The following is a 27995-nucleotide window of genomic DNA, read 5'->3' on the forward strand; positions in this document are numbered from 1 at the left end:
GGGATCCTGTTTGTCCGTGATTTAAACAGCCCAGCCTTGCTCCCTACGAAGGGAAAATCAATTCTGCAGTGGAGACCTACCTTGGCACTTGTGCAGGTGAAGCCAAAGGGAAGATATGCTTCACCATATTTTCTAGTCTTTGGCTTAGAATGAAGTTGGTTTGGAAACATATTCAGCGACGCTGCATCCCCTGCTTTGCGTTTCTGTAGGCGCCCCGTGTAAGCAGTGTCCAAGCGTTTTGTCCCCCCCCCCCCCTTTTCATTCCGCTCCCCTGCAATGGCTCTGCGCCCCCCAGGGGGCGGGCCCCACACTTTAAGAAGGACTGCACTAGTTGGTGCTAACAATGCCATAAAAATTATAATATTTTAAATATAGACTCAGAAACTGTTAAATGGTTGACAGCTGTTGGAGCAGGCCTCCATGATTTAAATGATCCTTATTTCATTAACCTTAAATAAACACTAATGTAGTGTTTCATGTCACTTTATTAAAAAATATATTTATACAGATGTTAAAGGGATTAACAGCATTTCATCAATCTGTGCAACAGCTTAAAAAATAGAAGAGATAAAGACTCTTTAATAATACTAGTATAGTGGGTTATTTAAAAACCTGTAATCTTTCATTTTAACTTCAGTCCTTTCATTGTTTCTCTCCTGATTGCAGCTGGAGCCCTTCAGTGTCAAACCTGCACAGATCAGACGTGTTCAACCACAGTAGCAAAAACATGTTCTTCAGAGACCATGTGTGTTACAGCTACTATTTTAGGTAATCTTTTCTTCATATTATTTCATACAGTTCAGTAAATTTCAAATACCTGTGAATCTCTGTGTGCTTTCCATCAACATTAATAAAATTCATCATTAAAAATATTAAAATTACTTTGCAGCTACCTCATCTGGAACTACCGCAACACAAATCTACAAGGCATGTGCATCTTCCTCCCTGTGTCCAACTACGGGCTCTCAGACATTTTCAGTTGACCTGGGTGTTCAAAGTGCTCTTGCATCTGCCACGTGCTGCAACACGGATAACTGCAACTCAGCAACTCTGGCTGGTAAGTAGAAATCAGTTAAGTTAAAGACACATAACTGAACAGACATGACAGAAAAGGATAAGAAACAATAATCTGATATCTGCTGAAATATTCTGTTCTAAAGTGAAATTATGTTCTTTTCTGTTTCAGCCCCTACTCCTCAGTCAAGTAACGGCCTACTATGTAACTCTTGTTCCACCTCTCAGTGCAACACACCATTGCAATGTCAGGGAGTGCAGGACCAATGCTTTCAATCAATGAGTGAGTCTTCATCATGCATACTTTAACAAAAAGCATCTTTAAATTTGGTTTTTGCATAAAATAAATTCAACAAACATTCTTTTTTTTCAATCAGTCAGGAAAAACATAACCAAGCATTTTATCCGTATTTGTAATGAATGTGATTTTGTACTTTAAATCGTTAAAGATGAAGATTTGATAATCAGTGTAGGAAATGATACATATTTTTCCACAACACATAAATATATTAGTTAAGAAGTATTCCCGAAATATTTGAAGCATGGAGGTAGTGATTAATCTGTCAGTTATTGTCATGACTAATCATTTGTATAAAACAAGAGCTGAAAACAAAGAGATAAATGTCCATCAAAAAAAGAGCAAAGTAAAGAAAATACACATGAAAACATCAAGAGGAGCACTTTGATTTCATGATGATGGAAAAATCAGTTACCTGCTTTAAATGGAAAAAAAAACATATGTGATAATAGAACACCGAGTGTAGGAACACTGTTCATTAAAAGGAAATCCATTTGGGTTCTGACATTGTGAGTACATGTTTTCAATAACTTAAATTTGACAGTCACGAAACAACTGACTGAAATGATGCCTCGAAAACTTTTCGAACTTATACCCATTAATATTATAATTTTATATAAGTATGTCTTGATTTTCAAAGGCTACTACACAGTCATGTATGTCTAAAAATATGTGAAATTGTTGAAACTGGGATTTTTCATCTACAGTGAACGATGGCACCAATGATTTTCCAGCTTACGGCTGTGCATCCAGCACCCTGTGTGCAGTTGCTTCAAGCCTGGGTTCTCTACCTTTCATGCAGAGTGTTGGTACCATAAAAAGTGGACCAACCTGTACTTTACCCACAACAACTGCAGCACCAACCACAACCACAGCTGCTCCAACAACAACAACAGCCGCTCCAACTACAACCACTGTGGCACCAACCACCACCACAGCTGCTCCAACAACAACGTCTGCTGCTCCAACAACGACAACAGCTGCACCAACAACAACAACAGCTGCTCCAACCACAACCACCGCTGCTCCAACCATAACCACTGCAGCACCAACCACAACAACGGTGGCACCAACAACCACAACTGCTGCTCCAACAACCACAACAGCTGCTCCAACCACGACAACTGCTGCTCCAACCACGACAACAGCTGCTCCAACCACAACAACAGCTGCTCCAACCACAACAACAGCTGCTCCAACCACGACAACTGCTGCTCCAACCACGACAACAGCTGCTCCAACCTCAACCACAGCTGCTCCAACTACAACCACTGTGGCACCAACCACCACCACAGCTGCTCCAACCACGACAACAGCTGCTCCAACCACAACCACAGCTGCTCCAACTACAACCACTGTGGCACCAACAACCACAACAGCTGCTCCAACCACGACAACTGCTGCTCCAACCACGACAACAGCTGCTCCAACCACAACCACAGCTGCTCCAACAACAACAACAGCCGCTCCAACTACAACCACTGTGGCACCAACCACCACCACAGCTGCTCCAACAACAACGTCTGCTGCTCCAACAACGACAACAGCTGCACCAACAACAACAACAGCTGCTCCAACCACAACCACCGCTGCTCCAACCATAACCACTGCAGCACCAACCACAACAACGGTGGCACCAACAACCACAACTGCTGCTCCAACAACCACAACAGCTGCTCCAACCACGACAACTGCTGCTCCAACCACGACAACAGCTGCTCCAACCACAACAACAGCTGCTCCAACCACGACAACTGCTGCTCCAACCACGACAACAGCTGCTCCAACCACAACCACAGCTGCTCCAACTACAACCACTGTGGCACCAACCACCACCACAGCTGCTCCAACCACGACAACAGCTGCTCCAACCACAACCACAGCTGCTCCAACTACAACCACTGTGGCACCAACAACCACAACAGCTGCTCCAACCACGACAACTGCTGCTCCAACCACGACAACAGCTGCTCCAACTACAACCACTGTGGCACCAACAACCACAACAGCTGCTCCAACCACGACAACTGCTGCTCCAACCACGACAACAGCTGCTCCAACCACAACCACAGCTGCTCCAACAACAACAACAGCCGCTCCAACTACAACCACTGTGGCACCAACCACCACCACAGCTGCTCCAACAACAACGTCTGCTGCTCCAACAACGACAACAGCTGCACCAACAACAACAACAGCTGCTCCAACCACAACCACCGCTGCTCCAACCATAACCACTGCAGCACCAACCACAACAACGGTGGCACCAACAACCACAACTGCTGCTCCAACAACCACAACAGCTGCTCCAACCACGACAACTGCTGCTCCAACCACGACAACAGCTGCTCCAACCACAACCACAGCTGCTCCAACCACAACAACAGCTGCTCCAACCACAACAACAGCTGCTCCAACCACGACAACAGCTGCTCCAACTACAACGACAGCTGCTCCAACCACAACAACGGTGGCATCAGCAACCACAACTGCTGCTCCAACAATGACAACAGGTGCACCAACCACAACTACAGCTGCTCCAACAACAACGACAGCTGCTCCAACCACGACAACGGTGGCATCAGCAACCACAACTGCTGCTCCAACCACGACAACAGCTGCTCCAACCACGACAACAGCTGCTCCAACCACAACAACATCTGGTCCAACCACAACAACGGTGGCAACAACAACCACAACCACAGCTGCTTCAACCACGACAACAGCTTCTCCAGGTAACTACACTTTTTCTTATCATTCAGGATTTGATTTAAGCATTTCAAATCTAACACTAAAACACTTTGAATTTAACAGTAAAAGAAAACAAACAACAAACAAACAAAAAATAAAAATTTTTAAATTTATTTTATACATGTATTAAATGTCTTTTCCAAAAAACATCCAAACACTTTACAAGAGGATCACTTAGTTATGTTTGTGGTGGATCGAACCACAAACATAACTAAGTTTCTTTCCATTGACAGGAAATCAAATATCTGTCAGCATATCCGTAGGGAATATAGATTATTGCATGTGATAGACCCAATTAAAATAAAACAAATAAACAAATAAACAAACAAAAACAGGAGCCTTTAAGAAAGATATGCCAGACTTTTTGTTTTAGTTTATAAAATCTGTTTCTGAATCTGTTTGGCAAACTGATGTGGAAATATTTCATTTTGTTCAAATTATTTTACTGAGTGGATTAGGTCTACTTCATACTAGAAATAAGGAAAAGTGATTACCAAATATACGTGAAGGACATAATGATGGATATTAGGATTAGTACTTTGTTGAAAATCTTAGTTCAGTTTGTTAAGGTTTAGTGCCCGGATGGCTTGGGACTAGAAGCTCCTCTTGAGTCTCTCTGTACTTGCCCGGATGATATGGAACCTTGGAACAGTTTGTTGCCCGGATGGGATGGGTCCTTCAGTATCTGACCTGCTCTAGTCCAGCATCTCCCCTAAGGGGGGAGGGGCAATCCTGCAGCAGCATTCTGCTGTACGGATCACTCTCTTAAGAGCTTTTTGGTCCTTAACACAGCTGTTCCCAAACCAGGATGTGATGTTCTGTGTGAGGATGCTCTCCACAGCGCCTGCATAGAAAGTCATGAGGATCACTGGCGAGACCCTGAACTTTCTCAGTTGTGAGAGGTGGTACAGGCGCTGCCTATCCTTTTTTGGTCTAGACCTGAATGTGGGCAGACCATGTCAGGTCTGATGAAATGTGGATACCGAGATACTTGAAGGACTGCACCCTCTCCACTGGAGGTCCATTGATGATAATGGGCTTTTAGTCTCTGTGCTGACTCCTTCTGAAGTCCACCACTAGCTGCTTGGTCTTGCTGACATTCAGCTGGAGGTGGTTATCCTGGCACCATGATGCCAGATTCTTCACTTCGTCAATGTAGGCCTCCTCATCGTTGTTGGAGATGGCGCCCAACACCACGGTGTCGTCAGCAAACATCACAACGGTGTTGGAGCCATGGGTGGCCACACAGTCTGAAGTATAGAGGGAGTAGAGCAGTGGCGAGAGGAAACACCCCTGTTAATGGTGACGCTGTTAGAGACGCATCTATCCACCCTCACCACGTGAGTTCTGCAAGTGAGGAAGTCCAGCACCCATGCACACAGACGGCTGTTGAGTCCTACATCCCTCAGCTTTGTGAACCATCTGCTGGGCACTATTGAGTTAAACGCTGAACTGTAATCAACATTCTTTTCTTGCACTAGTTCAGTGGTTCCCAAACGTTTTTTGCTAGGCCCCCCTTTGTTTTACAAGAAAAATGTTCGCGCCCCCCGCCCCCTTCTCGCGCGTGTACGCGCGCACCCCCCCCCCCCCCAACACATCCTCCAACCACACACACCCATATTTTGCTCCATTGCGGTTTATTTCACACCTCAAACATTTAGTAAACAGTTAAAACAAATACAAGTAATCTGCAATAAATTACAGGTAGTAATAAAATAAAAAGGTATGTGCCTTTTTTTCACGTCACACTGTGCGCCACGTTATTGTTTACATGAGATGAGTTGCAGAATGGCAGATAGAGACGAAATACTGTTAATCTTACTATCTTCAGGTTTTACACGCTTACATATACACACGCAGTTACTGTCCCTCCATTTGGAAAGGCAGAGGCGTCACAGTGATTATTTTATGTGTAGTTGTTTTTTTTCCATGTGTAATAATATTCAACATTGCTATCAATACATTTTTCAAAAAATGCCTCACTGTGCAAAATGGGTTTAAAAACATAAACAACTGTGGGATCCTGTTTGTCCGTGATTTAAACAGCCCAGCCTTGCTCCCTACGAAGGGAAAATCAATTCTGCAGTGGAGACCTACCTTGGCACTTGTGCAGGTGAAGCCAAAGGGAAGATATGCTTCACCATATTTTCTAGTCTTTGGCTTAGAATGAAGTTGGTTTGGAAACATATTCAGCGACGCTGCATCCCCTGCTTTGCGTTTCTGTAGGCGCCCCGTGTAAGCAGTGTCCAAGCGTTTTGTCCCCCCCCCCCCCCTTTTCATTCCGCTCCCCTGCAATGGCTCTGCGCCCCCCAGGGGGCGGGCCCCACACTTTAAGAAGGACTGCACTAGTTGGTGCTAACAATGCCATAAAAATTATAATATTTTAAATATAGACTCAGAAACTGTTAAATGGTTGACAGCTGTTGGAGCAGGCCTCCATGATTTAAATGATCCTTATTTCATTAACCTTAAATAAACACTAATGTAGTGTTTCATGTCACTTTATTAAAAAATATATTTATACAGATGTTAAAGGGATTAACAGCATTTCATCAATCTGTGCAACAGCTTAAAAAATAGAAGAGATAAAGACTCTTTAATAATACTAGTATAGTGGGTTATTTAAAAACCTGTAATCTTTCATTTTAACTTCAGTCCTTTCATTGTTTCTCTCCTGATTGCAGCTGGAGCCCTTCAGTGTCAAACCTGCACAGATCAGACGTGTTCAACCACAGTAGCAAAAACATGTTCTTCAGAGACCATGTGTGTTACAGCTACTATTTTAGGTAATCTTTTCTTCATATTATTTCATACAGTTCAGTAAATTTCAAATACCTGTGAAGCTATGTGTGCTTTCCATCAACATTAATAAAATTCATCATTAAAAATATTAAAATTACTTTGCAGCTACCTCATCTGGAACTACCGCAACACAAATCTACAAGGCATGTGCATCTTCCTCCCTGTGTCCAACTACGGGCTCTCAGACATTTTCAGTTGACCTGGGTGTTCAAAGTGCTCTTGCATCTGCCACGTGCTGCAACACGGATAACTGCAACTCAGCAACTCTGGCTGGTAAGTAGAAATCAGTTAAGTTAAAGACACATAACCGAACAGACATGACAGAAAAGGATAAGAAACAATAATCTGATATCTGCTGAAATATTCTGTTCTAAAGTGAAATTATGTTCTTTTCTGTTTCAGCCCCTACTCCTCAGTCAAGTAACGGCCTACTATGTAACTCTTGTTCCACCTCTCAGTGCAACACACCATTGCAATGTCAGGGAGTGCAGGACCAATGCTTTCAATCAATGAGTGAGTCTTCATCATGCATACTTTAACAAAAAGCATCTTTAAATTTGGTTTTTGCATAAAATAAATTCAACAAACATTCTTTTTTTTCAATCAGTCAGGAAAAACATAACCAAGCATTTTATCCGTATTTGTAATGAATGTGATTTTGTACTTTAAATCGTTAAAGATGAAGATTTGATAATCAGTGTAGGAAATGATACATATTTTTCCACAACACATAAATATATTAGTTAAGAAGTATTCCCGAAATATTTGAAGCATGGAGGTAGTGATTAATCTGTCAGTTATTGTCATGACTAATCATTTGTATAAAACAAGAGCTGAAAACAAAGAGATAAATGTCCATCAAAAAAAGAGCAAAGTAAAGAAAATACACATGAAAACATCAAGAGGAGCACTTTGATTTCATGATGATGGAAAAATCAGTTACCTGCTTTAAATGGAAAAAAAACATATGTGATAATAGAACACCGAGTGTAGGAACACTGTTCATTAAAAGGAAATCCATTTGGGTTCTGACATTGTGAGTACATGTTTTCAATAACTTAAATTTGACAGTCACGAAACAATTGACTGAAATGATGCCTCGAAAACTTTTCGAACTTATACCCATTAATATTATAATTTTATATAAGTATGTCTTGATTTTCAAAGGCTACTACACAGTCATGTATGTCTAAAAATATGTGAAATTGTTGAAACTGGGATTTTTCATCTACAGTGAACGATGGCACCAATGATTTTCCAGCTTACGGCTGTGCATCCAGCACCCTGTGTGCAGTTGCTTCAAGCCTGGGTTCTCTACCTTTCATGCAGAGTGTTGGTACCATAAAAAGTGGACCAACCTGTACTTTACCCACAACAACTGCAGCACCAACCACAACCACAGCTGCTCCAACAACAACAACGGTGGCACCAACAACTACAACTGCTGCTCCAACCACGACAACAGCTGCTCCAACCACAACCACAGCTGCTCCAACCACAACAACAGCTGCTCCAACCACAACAACAGCTGCTCCAACCACAACAACGGTGGCATCAGCAACCACAACTGCTGCTCCAACCACGACAACAGCTGCTCCAACCACGACAACAGCTGCTCCAACCACAACAACATCTGCTCCAACCACAACAACAGCTGCTCCAACCACGACAACAGCTGCTCCAACTACAACGACAGCTGCTCCAACCACGACAACAGCTGCTCCAACTACAACGACAGCTGCTCCAACCACAACAACGGTGGCATCAGCTTTACCCACAACAACTGCAGCACCAACCACAACCACAGCTGCTCCAACAACAACAACGGTGGCACCAACAACTACAACTGCTGCTCCAACCACGACAACAGCTGCTCCAACCACAACCACAGCTGCTCCAACCACAACAACAGCTGCTCCAACCACAACAACAGCTGCTCCAACTACAACGACAGCTGCTCCAACTACAACGACAGCTGCTCCAACCACAACAACGGTGGCATCAGCAACCACAACTGCTGCTCCAACCACGACAACAGCTGCTCCAACCACGACAACAGCTGCTCCAACCACAACAACATCTGCTCCAACCACAACAACGGTGGCAACAACAACCACAACCACAGCTGCTTCAACCACGACAACAGCTTCTCCAGGTAACTACACTTTTTCTTATCATTCAGGATTTGATTTAAGCATTTCAAATCTAACACTAACACACTTTGAATTTAACAGTAAAAGAAAACAAACAACAAACAAACAAAAAATAAAAATTTTTAAATTTATTTTATACATGTATTAAATGTCTTTTCCAAAAAACATCCAAACACTTTACAAGAGGATCACTTAGCTATGTTTGTGGTGGATCGAACCACAAACATAACTAAGTTTCTTTCCATTGACAGGAAATCAAATATCTGTCAGCATATCCGTAGGGAATATAGATTATTGCATGTGATAGACCCAATTAAAATAAAACAAATAAACAAATAAACAAACAAAAACAGGAGCCTTTAAGAAAGATATGCCAGACCTTTTGTTTTAGTTTATAAAATCTGTTTCTGAATCTGTTTGGCAAACTGATGTGGAAATATTTCATTTTGTTCAAATTATTTTACTGAGTGGATTAGGTCTACTTCATACTAGAAATAAGGAAAAGTGATTACCAAATATACGTGAAGGACATAATGATGGATATTAGGATTAGTACTTTGTTGAAAATCTTAGTTCAGTTTGTTAAGGTTTAGTGCCCGGATGGCTTGGGACTAGAAGCTCCTCTTGAGTCTCTCTGTACTTGCCCGGATGATATGGAACCTTGGAACAGTTTGTTGCCCGGATGGGATGGGTCCTTCAGTATCTGACCTGCTCTAGTCCAGCATCTCCCCTAAGGGGGGAGGGGCAATCCTGCAGCAGCATTCTGCTGTACGGATCACTCTCTTAAGAGCTTTTTGGTCCTTAACACAGCTGTTCCCAAACCAGGATGTGATGTTCTGTGTGAGGATGCTCTCCACAGCGCCTGCATAGAAAGTCATGAGGATCACTGGCGAGACCCTGAACTTTCTCAGTTGTCAGAGGTGGTACAGGCGCTGCCTATCCTTTTTTGGTCTAGACCTGAATGTGGGCAGACCATGTCAGGTCTGATGAAATGTGGATACCGAGATACTTGAAGGACTGCACCCTCTCCACTGGAGGTCCATTGATGATAATGGGCTTTTAGTCTCTGTGCTGACTCCTTCTGAAGTCCACCACTAGCTGCTTGGTCTTGCTGACATTCAGCTGGAGGTGGTTATCCTGGCACCATGATGCCAGATTCTTCACTTCGTCAATGTAGGCCTCCTCATCGTTGTTGGAGATGGCGCCCAACACCACGGTGTCGTCAGCAAACATCACAACGGTGTTGGAGCCATGGGTGGCCACACAGTCTGAAGTATAGAGGGAGTAGAGCAGTGGCGAGAGGAAACACCCCTGTTAATGGTGACGCTGTTAGAGACGCATCTATCCACCCTCACCACGTGAGTTCTGCAAGTGAGGAAGTCCAGCACCCATGCACACAGACGGCTGTTGAGTCCTACATCCCTCAGCTTTGTGAACCATCTGCTGGGCACTATTGAGTTAAACGCTGAACTGTAATCAACATTCTTTTCTTGCACTAGTTCAGTGGTTCCCAAACGTTTTTTGCTAGGCCCCCCTTTGTTTTACAAGAAAAATGTTCGCGCCCCCCGCCCCCTTCTCGCGCGTGTACGCGCGCACCCCCCCCCCCCCCCCCCCAACACATCCTCCAACCACACACACCCATATTTTGCTCCATTGCGGTTTATTTCACACCTCAAACATTTAGTAAACAGTTAAAACAAATACAAGTAATCTGCAATAAATTACAGGTAGTAATAAAATAAACTACTAACTCTTTTAGGCTACGTCCACACCTACACGGGTATTTTTGAAAACGCAGCTGTTTCGTCCACACGTAAACTGCGTTTCGAATCACCGAAAACGGAGATGTTTTAAACCCTTTTTTGCGTTTACGTGTGGACGAGGAATACAGAGTTCGTCACTCAACATCAAAGGTATGTGCCTTTTTTTCACGTCACACTGTGCGCCACGTTATTGTTTACATGAGATGAGTTGCAGAATGGCAGATAGAGACGAAATACTGTTAATCTTACTATCTTCAGGTTTTACACGCTTACATATACACACGCAGTTACTGTCCCTCCATTTGGAAAGGCAGAGGCGTCACAGTGATTATTTTATGTGTAGTTGTTTTTTTTCCATGTGTAATAATATTCAACATTGCTATCAATACATTTTTCAAAAAATGCCTCACTGTGCAAAATGGGTTTAAAAACATAAACAACTGTGGGATCCTGTTTGTCCGTGATTTAAACAGCCCAGCCTTGCTCCCTACGAAGGGAAAATCAATTCTGCAGTGGAGACCTACCTTGGCACTTGTGCAGGTGAAGCCAAAGGGAAGATATGCTTCACCATATTTTCTCGTCTTTGGCTTAGAATGAAGTTGGTTTGGAAACATATTCAGCGACGCTGCATCCCCTGCTTTGCGTTTCTGTAGGCGCCCCGTGTAAGCAGTGTCCAAGCGTTTTGTCCCCCCCCCCTTTTCATTCCGCTCCCCTGCAATGGCTCTGCGCCCCCCAGGGGGCGGGCCGCACACTTTAAGAAGGACTGCACTAGTTGGTGCTAACAATGCCATAAAAATTATAATATTTTAAATATAGACTCAGAAACTGTTAAATGGTTGACAGCTGTTGGAGCAGGCCTCGATGATTTAAATGATCCTTATTTCATTAACCTTAAATAAACACTAATGTAGTGTTTCATGTCACTTTATTAAAAAATATATTTATACAGATGTTAAAGGGATTAACAGAATTTCATCAATCTGTGCAACAGCTTAAAAAATAGAAGAGATAAAGACTCTTTAATAATACTAGTATAGTGGGTTATTTAAAAACCTGTAATCTTTCATTTTAACTTCAGTCCTTTCATTGTTTCTCTCCTGATTGCAGCTGGAGCCCTTCAGTGTCAAACCTGCACAGATCAGACGTGTTCAACCACAGTAGCAAAAACATGTTCTTCAGAGACCATGTGTGTTACAGCTACTATTTTAGGTAATCTTTTCTTCATATTATTTCATACAGTTCAGTAAATTTCAAATACCTGTGAAGCTATGTGTGCTTTCCATCAACATTAATAAAATTCATCATTAAAAATATTAAAATTACTTTGCAGCTACCTCATCTGGAACTACCGCAACACAAATCTACAAGGCATGTGCATCTTCCTCCCTGTGTCCAACTACGGGCTCTCAGACATTTTCAGTTGACCTGGGTGTTCAAAGTGCTCTTGCATCTGCCACGTGCTGCAACACGGATAACTGCAACTCAGCAACTCTGGCTGGTAAGTAGAAATCAGTTAAGTTAAAGACACATAACCGAACAGACATGACAGAAAAGGATAAGAAACAATAATCTGATATCTGCTGAAATATTCTGTTCTAAAGTGAAATTATGTTCTTTTCTGTTTCAGCCCCTACTCCTCAGTCAAGTAACGGCCTACTATGTAACTCTTGTTCCACCTCTCAGTGCAACACACCATTGCAATGTCAGGGAGTGCAGGACCAATGCTTTCAATCAATGAGTGAGTCTTCATCATGCATACTTTAACAAAAAGCATCTTTAAATTTGGTTTTTGCATAAAATAAATTCAACAAACATTCTTTTTTTTCAATCAGTCAGGAAAAACATAACCAAGCATTTTATCCGTATTTGTAATGAATGTGATTTTGTACTTTAAATCGTTAAAGATGAAGATTTGATAATCAGTGTAGGAAATGATACATATTTTTCCACAACACATAAATATATTAGTTAAGAAGTATTCCCGAAATATTTGAAGCATGGAGGTAGTGATTAATCTGTCAGTTATTGTCATGACTAATCATTTGTATAAAACAAGAGCTGAAAACAAAGAGATAAATGTCCATCAAAAAAAGAGCAAAGTAAAGAAAATACACATGAAAACATCAAGAGGAGCACTTTGATTTCATGATGATGGAAAAATCAGTTACCTGCTTTAAATGGAAAAAAAACATATGTGATAATAGAACACCGAGTGTAGGAACACTGTTCATTAAAAGGAAATCCATTTGGGTTCTGACATTGTGAGTACATGTTTTCAATAACTTAAATTTGACAGTCACGAAACAACTGACTGAAATGATGCCTCGAAAACTTTTCGAACTTATACCCATTAATATTATAATTTTATATAAGTATGTCTTGATTTTCAAAGGCTACTACACAGTCATGTATGTCTAAAAATATGTGAAATTGTTGAAACTGGGATTTTTCATCTACAGTGAACGATGGCACCAATGATTTTCCAGCTTACGGCTGTGCATCCAGGACCCTGTGTGCAGTTGCTTCAAGCCTGGGTTCTCTACCTTTCATGCAGAGTGTTGGTACCATAAAAAGTGGACCAACCTGTACTTTACCCACAACAACTGCAGCACCAACCACAACCACAGCTGCTCCAACAACAACAACAGCCGCTCCAACTACAACCACTGTGGCACCAACCACCACCACAGCTGCTCCAACAACAACGTCTGCTGCTCCAACAACGACAACAGCTGCACCAACAACAACAACAGCTGCTCCAACCACAACCGCAGCTGGAGCCCTTCAGTGTCAAACCTGCACAGATCAGACGTGTTCAACCACAGTAGCAAAAACATGTTCTTCAGAGACCATGTGTGTTACAGCTACTATTTTAGGTAATCTTTTCTTCATATTATTTCATACAGTTCAGTAAATTTCAAATACCTGTGAAGCTATGTGTGCTTTCCATCAACATTAATAAAATTCATCATTAAAAATATTAAAATTACTTTGCAGCTACCTCATCTGGAACTACCGCAACACAAATCTACAAGGCATGTGCATCTTCCTCCCTGTGTCCAACTACGGGCTCTCAGACATTTTCAGTTGACCTGGGTGTTCAAAGTGCTCTTGCATCTGCCACGTGCTGCAACACGGATAACTGCAACTCAGCAACTCTGGCTGGTAAGTAGAAATCAGTTAAGTTAAAGACACATAACCGAACAGACATGACAGAAAAGGATAAGAAACAATAATCTGATATCTGCTGAAATATTCTGTTCTAAAGTGAAATTATGTTCTTTTCTGTTTCAGCCCCTACTCCTCAGTCAAGTAACGGCCTACTATGTAACTCTTGTTCCACCTCTCAGTGCAACACACCATTGCAATGTCAGGGAGTGCAGGACCAATGCTTTCAATCAATGAGTGAGTCTTCATCATGCATACTTTAACAAAAAGCATCTTTAAATTTGGTTTTTGCATAAAATATATTCAACAAACATTCTTTTTTTTCAATCAGTCAGGAAAAACATAACCAAGCATTTTATCCGTATTTGTAATGAATGTGATTTTGTACTTTAAATCGTTAAAGATGAAGATTTGATAATCAGTGTAGGAAATGATACATATTTTTCCACAACACATAAATATATTAGTTAAGAAGTATTCCCGAAATATTTGAAGCATGGAGGTAGTGATTAATCTGTCAGTTATTGTCATGACTAATCATTTGTATAAAACAAGAGCTGAAAACAAAGAGATAAATGTCCATCAAAAAAAGAGCAAAGTAAAGAAAATACACATGAAAACATCAAGAGGAGCACTTTGATTTCATGATGATGGAAAAATCAGTTACCTGCTTTAAATGGAAAAAAAACATATGTGATAATAGAACACCGAGTGTAGGAACACTGTTCATTAAAAGGAAATCCATTTGGGTTCTGACATTGTGAGTACATGTTTTCAATAACTTAAATTTGACAGTCACGAAACAACTGACTGAAATGATGCCTCGAAAACTTTTCGAACTTATACCCATTAATATTATAATTTTATATAAGTATGTCTTGATTTTCAAAGGCTACTACACAGTCATGTATGTCTAAAAATATGTGAAATTGTTGAAACTGGGATTTTTCATCTACAGTGAACGATGGCACCAATGATTTTCCAGCTTACGGCTGTGCATCCAGGACCCTGTGTGCAGTTGCTTCAAGCCTGGGTTCTCTACCTTTCATGCAGAGTGTTGGTACCATAAAAAGTGGACCAACCTGTACTTTACCCACAACAACTGCAGCACCAACCACAACCACAGGTGCTCCAACAACAACAACAGCCGCTCCAACTACAACCACTGTGGCACCAACCACCACCACAGCTGCTCCAACAACGACAACAGCTGCTCCAACAACAACAACAGCCGCTCCAACTACAACCACTGCAGCACCAACCACAACCACAGCTGCTCCAACAACAACAACAGCCGCTCCAACTACAACCACTGTGGCACCAACCACCACCACAGCTGCTCCAACAACAACGTCTGCTGCTCCAACAACGACAACAGCTGCACCAACAACAACAACAGCTGCTCCAACCACAACCGCAGCTGGAGCCCTTCAGTGTCAAACCTGCACAGATCAGACGTGTTCAACCACAGTAGCAAAAACATGTTCTTCAGAGACCATGTGTGTTACAGCTACTATTTTAGGTAATCTTTTCTTCATATTATTTCATACAGTTCAGTAAATTTCAAATACCTGTGAAGCTATGTGTGCTTTCCATCAACATTAATAAAATTCATCATTAAAAATATTAAAATTACTTTGCAGCTACCTCATCTGGAACTACCGCAACACAAATCTACAAGGCATGTGCATCTTCCTCCCTGTGTCCAACTACGGGCTCTCAGACATTTTCAGTTGACCTGGGTGTTCAAAGTGCTCTTGCATCTGCCACGTGCTGCAACACGGATAACTGCAACTCAGCAACTCTGGCTGGTAAGTAGAAATCAGTTAAGTTAAAGACACATAACCGAACAGACATGACAGAAAAGGATAAGAAACAATAATCTGATATCTGCTGAAATATTCTGTTCTAAAGTGAAATTATGTTCTTTTCTGTTTCAGCCCCTACTCCTCAGTCAAGTAACGGCCTACTATGTAACTCTTGTTCCACCTCTCAGTGCAACACACCATTGCAATGTCAGGGAGTGCAGGACCAATGCTTTCAATCAATGAGTGAGTCTTCATCATGCATACTTTAACAAAAAGCATCTTTAAATTTGGTTTTTGCATAAAATAAATTCAACAAACATTCTTTTTTTTCAATCAGTCAGGAAAAACATAACCAAGCATTTTATCCGTATTTGTAATGAATGTGATTTTGTACTTTAAATCGTTAAAGATGAAGATTTGATAATCAGTGTAGGAAATGATACATATTTTTCCACAACACATAAATATATTAGTTAAGAAGTATTCCCGAAATATTTGAAGCATGGAGGTAGTGATTAATCTGTCAGTTATTGTCATGACTAATCATTTGTATAAAACAAGAGCTGAAAACAAAGAGATAAATGTCCATCAAAAAAAGAGCAAAGTAAAGAAAATACACATGAAAACATCAAGAGGAGCACTTTGATTTCATGATGATGGAAAAATCAGTTACCTGCTTTAAATGGAAAAAAAACATATGTGATAATAGAACACCGAGTGTAGGAACACTGTTCATTAAAAGGAAATCCATTTGGGTTCTGACATTGTGAGTACATGTTTTCAATAACTTAAATTTGACAGTCACGAAACAACTGACTGAAATGATGCCTCGAAAACTTTTCGAACTTATACCCATTAATATTATAATTTTATATAAGTATGTCTTGATTTTCAAAGGCTACTACACAGTCATGTATGTCTAAAAATATGTGAAATTGTTGAAACTGGGATTTTTCATCTACAGTGAACGATGGCACCAATGATTTTCCAGCTTACGGCTGTGCATCCAGGACCCTGTGTGCAGTTGCTTCAAGCCTGGGTTCTCTACCTTTCATGCAGAGTGTTGGTACCATAAAAAGTGGACCAACCTGTACTTTACCCACAACAACTGCAGCACCAACCACAACCACAGCTGCTCCAACAACAACAACAGCCGCTCCAACTACAACCACTGCGGCACCAACCACAACCACAGCTGCTCCAACAACAACAACAGCCGCTCCAACTACAACCACTGTGGCACCAACCACCACCACAGCTGCTCCAACAACAACAATGGTGGCACCAACAACCACAACAGCTGCTCCAACAACGACAACATCTGCTCGAACCACAACCACAGCTGTTCCAACCACAACAACGGTGGCATCAACAACCACAACAGCTGCTCCAACAACGACAACATCTGCTCCAACCACAACCACAGCTGTTCCAACCACAACAACGGTGGCATCAACAACCACAACAGCTGCTCCAACCACGACAACGGCTGCTCCAACCACAACAACTGCTACTCCAACAACGACAACAGGTGCACCAACCATAACCACAGCTGCTCCAACCACAACTACGGTGGCATCAACAACCACAACTGCTGCTCCATCCACGACAACAGCTGCTCCAACCACGACAACAGCTGCTCCAACCACAACCACAGCTGCTCCAACCACAACGACAGCTGCTCCAACCACAACAACAGCTGCTCCAACTACAACGACAGCTGCTCCAACCACAACGGTGGCATCAACAACCACAACTGCTTCTCCAACCACGACAACAGCTGCTCCAACCACAACAACAGCTGCTCCAACTACAACGACAGCTGCTCCAACCACAATGGTGGCATCAACAACCACAACTGCTTCTCCAACCACGACCACAGCTGCTTCAACCACAACAACGGTGGCAACAACAACCACAACTGCTGCTCTAACCACAACAACTGCTACTCCAACAACAACACCAGGTGCACCAACCACAACTACTGCTCCAACAACAACGACAGCTGCTCCAACCACAACAACGGTGGCAACAACAACCACAACTGCTGCTCCAACCACGACAACTGCTGCTCCAACCACGACAACAGCTGCTTCAACCACGACAACTGCTGCTCCACCCACGACAAAAGCTCCTCCAACCACAACCACAGCTGCTCCAACCACAACAACTGTGGCTCCAACAACGACAACAGGTGCACCAACCACAACTACAGCTGCTCCAACAACAACGACAGCTGCTCCAACCACAACAACGATGGCATCAACAACCACAACTGCTGCTCCATCCACAACAACAGCTGCTCCAACCACGACAACAGCTGCTCCAACCACAACAACTGCTACTCCAACAACGACAACAGGTGCACCAACCACAACCACAGCTGCTCCAACAACAACAATGGTGGCACCAACAACCACAACAGCTGCTCCAACAACGACAACATCTGCTCCAACCACAACCACAGCTGTTCCAACCACAACAACGGTGGCATCAACAACCACAACTGCTACTCCAACCACGACAACGGCTGCTCCAACCACAACCACAGCTGCTCCAACCACAACAACGGTGGCTCCAACAACGACAACAGGTGCACCAACCACAACAACAGCTGTGCAACCAACAACAACAACTGCTCCAACCACAACCACAGCTGCTCCAACCACAACAACGGTGGCAACAACAACCACAACAGCTGCTCCAACCACGACAACTGTGGCTCCAACAACCACAACAGGTGCACCAACCACAACTACAGCTGCTCCAACAACAACGACAGCTGCTCCAACCACAACAACGATGGCATCAACAACCACAACTGCTGCTCCATCCACAACAACAGCTGCTCCAACCACGACAACAGCTGCTCCAACCACAACCACAGCTGCTCCAACCACAACAACGGTGGCAACAACAACCACAACAGCTGCTCCAACCACGACAACTGTGGCTCCAACAACGACAACAGGTGCACCAACCACAACTACAGCTGCTCCAACAACGACAACATCTGCTCCAACCACAACAACGATGGCATCAACAACCACAACTGCTGCTCCATCCACAACAACAGCTGCTCCAACCACGACAACAGCTGCTCCAACCACAACAACTGCTACTCCAACAACGACAACAGGTGCACCAACCACTACCACAGCTGCTCCAACAACAACAATGGTGGCACCAACAACCACAACAGCTGCTCCAACCACGACAACAGCTGCTCCACCCACGACAACAGCTGCTCCAACCACAACCACAGCTGCTCCAACCACAACAACTGCTACTCCAACAACGACAACAGGTGCACCAACCACAACTACAGCTGCTCCAACAACAACGACAGCTGCTCCAACCACGACGACAGCTGCTCCAACCACGACAACAGCTGCTCCAACCACAACAACAGCTGTGCAACCAACAACAACAACTGCTCCAACCACAACCACAGCTGCTCCAACCACAACAACAGTGGCATCAACAGCCACAACTGCTGCTCCAACAACGACAACTACAACTACAACGACAGCTGCTCCAACCACAACGGTGGCATCAACAACCACAACTGCTTCTCCAACCACGACAACAGCTGCTCCAACCACAACAACAGCTGCTCCAACTACAACGACAGCTGCTCCAACCACGACAACAGCTGCTCCAACCACAACAACTGCTACTCCAACAACGACAACAGGTGCACCAACCACAACCACAGCTGCTCCAACAACAACAATGGTGGCACCAACAACCACAACAGCTGCTCCAACAACGACAACATCTGCTCCAACCACAACCACAGCTGTTCCAACCACAACAACGGTGGCATCAACAACCACAACTGCTGCTCCAACCACGACAACGGCTGCTCCAACCACAACCACAGCTGCTCCAACCACAACAACGGTGGCAACAACAACCACAACAGCTGCTCCAACCACGACAACTGTGGCTCCAACAACGACAACAGGTGCACCAACCACAACAACAGCTGTGCAACCAACAACAACAACTGCTCCAACCACAACCACAGCTGCTCCAACCACAACAACGGTGGCAACAACAACCACAACAGCTGCTCCAACCACGACAACTGTGGCTCCAACAACGACAACAGGTGCACCAACCACAACTACAGCTGCTCCAACAACAACGACAGCTGCTCCAACCACAACAACGATGGCATCAACAACCACAACTGCTGCTCCATCCACAACAACAGCTGCTCCAACCACGACAACAGCTGCTCCAACCACAACCACAGCTGCTCCAACCACAACAACGGTGGCAACAACAACCACAACAGCTGCTCCAACCACGACAACTGTGGCTCCAACAACGACAACAGGTGCACCAACCACAACTACAGCTGCTCCAACCACGACAACAGCTGCTCCAACCACAACCACAGCTGCTCCAACCACAACCACAGCTGCTCCAACCACAACAACGGTGGCAACAACAACCACAACAGCTGCTCCAACCACGACAACTGTGGCTCCAACAACGACAACAGGTGCACCAACCACAACTACAGCTGCTCCAACAACAACGACAGCTGCTCCAACCACAACAACGGTGGCAACAACAACCACAACAGCTGCTCCAACCACGACAACTGTGGCTCCAACAACGACAACAGGTGCACCAACCACAACTACAGCTGCTCCAACAACAACGACAGCTGCTCCAACCACAACAACGATGGCATCAACAACCACAACTGCTGCTCCATCCACAACAACAGCTGCTCCAACCACGACAACAGCTGCTCCAACCACAACAACTGCTACTCCAACAACGACAACAGGTGCACCAACCACAACCACAGCTGCTCCAACCACAACAACAGCTGTGCAACCAACAACAACAACTGCTCCAACCACAACCACAGCTGCTCCAACCACAACAACAGTGGCATCAACAGCCACAACTGCTGCTCCAACAACGACAACTACAACTACAACGACAGCTGCTCCAACCACAACGGTGGCATCAACAACCACAACTGCTTCTCCAACCACGACAACAGCTGCTCCAACCACAACAACAGCTGCTCCAACTACAACGACAGCTGCTCCAACCACGACAACAGCTGCTCCAACCACAACAACTGCTGCTCCAACAACGACAACAGGTGCACCAACCACAACCACAGCTGCTCCAACAACAACAATGGTGGCACCAACAACCACAACAGCTGCTCCAACAACGACAACATCTGCTCCAACCACAACCACAGCTGTTCCAACCACAACAACGGTGGCATCAACAACCACAACCGCTGCTCCATCCACAACAACAGCTGCTCCAACCACGACAACAGCTGCTCCAACCACAACCACAGCTGTGCAACCAACAACAACAACTGCTCCAACCACAACCACAGCTGCTCCAACCACAACAACGGTGGCAACAACAACCACAACAGCTGCTCCAACCACGACAACTGTGGCTGCAACAACGACAACAGGTGCACCAACCACAACTACAGCTGCTCCAACAACAACGACAGCTGCTCCAACCACAACAACGATGGCATCAACAACCACAACTGCTGCTCCATCCACAACAACAGCTGCTCCAACCACGACAACAGCTGCTCCAACCACAACCACAGCTGCTCCAACCACAACAACGGTGGCAACAACAACCACAACAGCTGCTCCAACCACGACAACTGTGGCTCCAACAACGACAACAGGTGCACCAACCACAACTACAGCTGCTCCAACAACAACGACAGCTGCTCCAACCACAACAACGATGGCATCAACAACCACAACTGCTGCTCCATCCACAACAACAGCTGCTCCAACCACGACAACAGCTGCTCCAACCACAACAACTGCTACTCCAACAACGACAACAGGTGCACCAACCACAACCACAGCTGCTCCAACAACAACAATGGTGGCACCAACAACCACAACAGCTGCTCCAACCACGACAACAGCTGCTCCAACCACAACAACAGCTGTGCAACCAACAACAACAACTGCTCCAACCACAACCACAGCTGCTCCAACCACAACAACAGTGGCATCAACAGCCACAACTGCTGCTCCAACAACGACAACTACAACTACAACGACAGCTGCTCCAACCACAACGGTGGCATCAACAACCACAACTGCTTCTCCAACCACGACCACAGCTGCTTCAACCACAACAACGGTGGCAACAACAACCACAACTGCTGTTCTAACCACAACAACTGCTACTCCAACAACAACACCAGGTGCACCAACCACAACTACTGCTCCAACCACAACCACAGCTGCTCCAACCACAACAACGGTGGCAACAACAACCACAACAGCTGCACCAACCACGACAACTGCTGCTCCAACCACGACAACAGCTGCTTCAACCACGACAACTGCTGCTCCATCCACGACAAAAGCTCCTACAACCACAACCACAGCTGCTCCAACCACAACAACTGTGGCTCCAACAACGACAACAGGTGCACCAACCACAACTACAGCTGCTCCAACAACAACGACAGCTGCTCCAACCACAACAACGATGGCATCAACAACCACAACTGCTGCTCCATCCACAACAACAGCTGCTCCAACCACGACAACAGCTGCTCCAACCACAACAACTGCTACTCCAACAACGACAACAGGTGCACCAACCACAACCACAGCTGCTCCAACAACAACAATGGTGGCACCAACAACCACAACAGCTGCTCCAACAACGACAACATCTGCTCCAACCACAACCACAGCTGTTCCAACCACAACAACGGTGGCATCAACAACCACAACTGCTGCTCCAACCACGACAACGGCTGCTCCAACCACAACCACAGCTGCTCCAACCACAACCACAGCTGTGCAACCAACAACAACAACTGCTCCAACCACAACCACAGCTGCTCCAACCACAACAACGGTGGCAACAACAACCACAACAGCTGCTCCAACCACGACAACTGTGGCTGCAACAACGACAACAGGTGCACCAACCACAACTACAGCTGCTCCAACAACAACGACAGCTGCTCCAACCACAACAACGATGGCATCAACAACCACAACTGCTGCTCCATCCACAACAACAGCTGCTCCAACCACGACAACAGCTGCTCCAACCACAACCACAGCTGCTCCAACCACAACAACGGTGGCAACAACAACCACAACAGCTGCTCCAACCACGACAACTGTGGCTCCAACAACCACAACAGGTGCACCAACCACAACTACAGCTGCTCCAACAACAACGACAGCTGCTCCAACCACAACAACGATGGCATCAACAACCACAACTGCTGCTCCATCCACAACAACAGCTGCTCCAACCACGACAACAGCTGCTCCAACCACAACAACTGCTACTCCAACAACGACAACAGGTGCACCAACCACAACCACAGCTGCTCCAACAACAACAATGGTGGCACCAACAACCACAACAGCTGCTCCAACCACGACAACAGCTGCTCCAACCACGACAAAAGCTGCTCCAACCACGACAACTGCTGCTCCACCCACGACAACAACTCCTCCAACCACAACCACAGCTGCTCCAACCACAACAACTGCTACTCCAACAACAACAACAGGTGCACCAACCACAACTACAGCTGCTCCAACAACAACGACAGCTGCTCCAACCACGACGACAGCTGCTCCAACCACGACAACAGCTGCTCCAACCACAACAACAGCTGTGCAACCAACAACAACAACTGCTCCAACCACAACCACAGCTGCTCCAACCACAACAACAGTGGCATCAACAGCCACAACTGCTGCTCCAACAACGACAACTACAACTACAACGACAGCTGCTCCAACCACAACGGTGGCATCAACAACCACAACTGCTTCTCCAACCACGACCACAGCTGCTTCAACCACAACAACGGTGGCAACAACAACCACAACTGCTGTTCTAACCACAACAACTGCTACTCCAACAACAACACCAGGTGCACCAACCACAACTACTGCTCCAACCACAACCACAGCTGCTCCAACCACAACAACGGTGGCAACAACAACCACAACAGCTGCACCAACCACGACAACTGCTGCTCCAACCACGACAACAGCTGCTTCAACCACGACAACTGCTGCTCCATCCACGACAAAAGCTCCTACAACCACAACCACAGCTGCTCCAACCACAACAACTGTGGCTCCAACAACGACAACAGGTGCACCAACCACAACTACAGCTGCTCCAACAACAACGACAGCTGCTCCAACCACAACAACGATGGCATCAACAACCACAACTGCTGCTCCATCCACAACAACAGCTGCTCCAACCACGACAACAGCTGCTCCAACCACAACAACTGCTACTCCAACAACGACAACAGGTGCACCAACCACAACCACAGCTGCTCCAACAACAACAATGGTGGCACCAACAACCACAACAGCTGCTCCAACAACGACAACATCTGCTCCAACCACAACCACAGCTGTTCCAACCACAACAACGGTGGCATCAACAACCACAACTGCTGCTCCAACCACGACAACGGCTGCTCCAACCACAACCACAGCTGCTCCAACCACAACAACGGTGGCAACAACAACCACAACAGCTGCTCCAACCACGACAACTGTGGCTCCAACAACGACAACAGGTGCACCAACCACAACAACAGCTGTGCAACCAACAACAACAACTGCTCCAACCACAACCACAGCTGCTCCAACCACAACAACGGTGGCAACAACAACCACAACAGCTGCTCCAACCACGACAACTGTGGCTCCAACAACGACAACAGGTGCACCAACCACAACTACAGCTGCTCCAACAACAACGACAGCTGCTCCAACCACAACAACGGTGGCATCAACAACCACAACTGCTGCTCCAACCACGACAACGGCTGCTCCAACCACAACAACTGTTACTCCAACAACGACAACAGGTGCACCAACCACAACCACAGCTGCTCCAACCACAACGACAGCTGCTCCAACCACAACTACGGTGGCATCAACAACGACAACTGCTGCTCCATCCACGACAACAGCTGCTCCAACCACGACAACAGCTGCTCCAACCACAACCACAGCTGCTCCAACCACAACAACAGCTGCTCCAACCACGACAACAGCTGCTCCAACCACAACCACAGCTGCTTCAACCACAACAACGGTGGCAACAACAACCACAACTGCTGTTCTAACCACAACAACTGCTACTCCAACAACAACACCAGGTGCACCAACCACAACTACTGCTCCAACCACAACCACAGCTGCTCCAACCACAACAACGGTGGCAACAACAACCACAACAGCTGCACCAACCACGACAACTGCTGCTCCAACCACGACAACAGCTGCTTCAACCACGACAACTGCTGCTCCATCCACGACAAAAGCTCCTACAACCACAACCACAGCTGCTCCAACCACAACAACTGTGGCTCCAACAACGACAACAGGTGCACCAACCACAACTACAGCTGCTCCAACAACAACGACAGCTGCTCCAACCACAACAACGATGGCATCAACAACCACAACTGCTGCTCCATCCACAACAACAGCTGCTCCAACCACGACAACAGCTGCTCCAACCACAACAACTGCTACTCCAACAACGACAACAGGTGCACCAACCACAACCACAGCTGCTCCAACAACAACAATGGTGGCACCAACAACCACAACAGCTGCTCCAACAACGACAACATCTGCTCCAACCACAACCACAGCTGTTCCAACCACAACAACGGTGGCATCAACAACCACAACTGCTGCTCCAACCACGACAACGGCTGCTCCAACCACAACCACAGCTGCTCCAACCACAACAACGGTGGCAACAACAACCACAACAGCTGCTCCAACCACGACAACTGTGGCTCCAACAACGACAACAGGTGCACCAACCACAACAACAGCTGTGCAACCAACAACAACAACTGCTCCAACCACAACCACAGCTGCTCCAACCACAACAACGGTGGCAACAACAACCACAACAGCTGCTCCAACCACGACAACTGTGGCTCCAACAACGACAACAGGTGCACCAACCACAACTACAGCTGCTCCAACAACAACGACAGCTGCTCCAACCACAACAACGGTGGCATCAACAACCACAACTGCTGCTCCAACCACGACAACGGCTGCTCCAACCACAACAACTGTTACTCCAACAACGACAACAGGTGCACCAACCACAACCACAGCTGCTCCAACCACAACGACAGCTGCTCCAACCACAACTACGGTGGCATCAACAACGACAACTGCTGCTCCATCCACGACAACAGCTGCTCCAACCACGACAACAGCTGCTCCAACCACAACCACAGCTGCTCCAACCACAACAACAGCTGCTCCAACCACGACAACAGCTGCTCCAACCACAACCACAGCTGCTTCAACCACAACAACGGTGGCAACAACAACCACAACTGCTGCTCTAACCACAACAACTGCTACTCCAACAACAACACCAGGTGCACCAACCACAACCACAGCTGCTCCAACTACAACGACAGCTGCTCCAACCACAACGGTGGCATCAACAACCACAACTGCTTCTCCAACCACGACAACAGCTGCTCCAACCACAACAACATCTGCTCCAACCACAACAACAGCTGTGCAACCAACAACAACAACTGCTCCAACCACAACGGCAGCTGCTCCAACAACAACAACGGTGGCAACAACAACCACAACAGCTGCTCCAACCACGACAACTGCTGCTCCAACCACGACAACAGCTGCTTCAACCACGACAACTGCTGCTCCACCCACGACAAAAGCTCCTCCAACCACAACCACAGCTGCTCCAACCACAACAACTGCTACTCCAACAACGACAACAGGTGCACCAACGACAACTACAGCTGCTCCAACAACAACGACAGCTGCTCCAACCACGACAACAGCTGCTCCAACCACAACAACAGCTGCTCCAACCACAACAACAGCTGTGCAACCAACAACAACAACTGCTCCAACCACAACCACAGCTGCTCCAACCACAACAACAGTGGCATCAACAGCCACAACTGCTGCTCCAACAACGACAACAGCTCCGCCAACCACAACCACAGCTGCTCAAACCACAGCTGCTCCAACGACAGCAACGGTGGAACCAACAACCACAACTGCTGCTCTACCCACAACAACTGCTACTCCAACAACGACAACAGGTGAACCAACCCCAACGACGGCTGCTCAAACTACAACGACAGCTGCTCCAACCACAACAACGGTGGCATCAACAACCACAACTGCTGCTCCAACCACGACAACAGGTGCTCTAACCACGACAACTGCTGCTCCAACCACGACAACAGCTGCTCCAACCACAACAACATCTGCTCCAACCACAACAACAGCTGCTGCAACAACGACAACAGCTGTGCAACCAACAACAACAGCTGCTCCAACCACAACGACAGCTGCACCACCAACAACAACAGCTGCTCCAACCACAACGACAGCTGCACCACCACCAACAACAGCTGCTCCAACCACAACGACAGCTGCACCACCACCAACAACAGCTGCTCCAACCACAACGACAGCTGCTCCAACCACAACAACGGTGGCATCAACAACCACAACTGCTGCCCCATCCACGACAACAGCTGCTCCAACCACGACAACAGCTGCTCCAACCACAATAACATCTGCTCCAATCACAACAACAGCTGCTCCAACCACAACCACAGCTGCTCCAACCACAACAACGGTGGCAACAACAACTACAACTGCTGCTCCAACCACAACCACAGCTGCTCCAACCACAACCACTGCAGCACCAACCAAAACAACAACTGCTCCAACCACAACAACGGTGGCATCAACAACCACAACTGCTGCTCCAACCACGACAACAGCTGCTCCAACCACAACAACATCTGCTCCAACCACAACAACAGGTGCTCCAACCACAACAACAACTGCTCCAACCACGACAACAGCTGCTCCAACCACAACCACTGCAGCACCAACCAAAACAACAACTGCTCCAACCACTACAACGGTTGCACCAACAACCACAACTGCTGCTCCAACAACGACAACAGCTCCTCCAACCACAACTGCTACTCCAACAACGACAACAGGTGAACCAACCACGACAACAGCTGCTCCAACCACAACCACAGCTGCTCCAACCACAACCACTGCAGCACCAACCAAAACAACAACTGCTCCAACCACTACAACGGTTGCACCAACAACCACAACTGCTGCTCCAACAACGACAACAG

The 27995-nt window shown here is 45.9% G+C and overlaps 2 protein-coding genes across 2 annotated transcripts; both read left to right on the forward strand.

Moving 5' to 3' along the window:
- The first annotated feature begins 644 nt into the window (after positions 1 to 644).
- LOC147332300 (uncharacterized) lies at positions 645 to 26946 on the forward strand. The gene is made up of 17 exons (XM_086290787.1): positions 645 to 768; positions 890 to 1057; positions 1187 to 1297; positions 2020 to 4047; positions 5379 to 5403; positions 6719 to 6849; positions 6971 to 7138; positions 7268 to 7378; positions 8100 to 9020; positions 15003 to 15075; positions 15890 to 15907; positions 20400 to 21050; positions 21462 to 22730; positions 24210 to 24671; positions 24777 to 24907; positions 25346 to 25612; positions 25835 to 26946. The coding sequence occupies exons 1-17, from the start codon at positions 744 to 746 to the stop codon at positions 26929 to 26931; spliced, it is 7656 nt and encodes a 2551-aa protein (XP_086146913.1). The 5' UTR covers positions 645 to 743; the 3' UTR covers positions 26932 to 26946.
- Positions 26935 to 27994, forward strand: LOC147332301 (uncharacterized; the record flags this gene model as incomplete). The annotated part of the gene is made up of 1 exon (XM_086290788.1): positions 26935 to 27994. A coding segment is annotated over one exon (918 nt), but the record flags the coding sequence as incomplete, so codon positions are not given.
- Between the last annotated feature and the right edge of the window lies 1 nt (position 27995).

Source organism: Aulonocara sp. 'chitande type north' Nkhata Bay, linkage group LG4, assembly GCF_057382095.1.
Source record: "Aulonocara sp. 'chitande type north' Nkhata Bay isolate Kocher_YH1m ecotype deep benthic linkage group LG4, A_spYH_male_GT1.1, whole genome shotgun sequence".
Taxonomy (NCBI): Eukaryota; Metazoa; Chordata; class Actinopteri; order Cichliformes; family Cichlidae; genus Aulonocara; species Aulonocara sp. 'chitande type north' Nkhata Bay.

Coding starts and splice junctions, on each gene's coding strand:
- LOC147332300 (XM_086290787.1), top strand. CDS start 744: ATGTGTGTTACAGCTACTATTTTAG. Junction 1,298..2,019: donor CCAATGCTTTCAATCAATGA/GTGAGTCTTCAT, acceptor TTTCATCTACAG/TGAACGATGGCACCAATGAT. Junction 24,908..25,345: donor CAACCACAACAACGGTGGCA/ACAACAACCACA, acceptor ACAACTGCTACT/CCAACAACGACAACAGGTGC.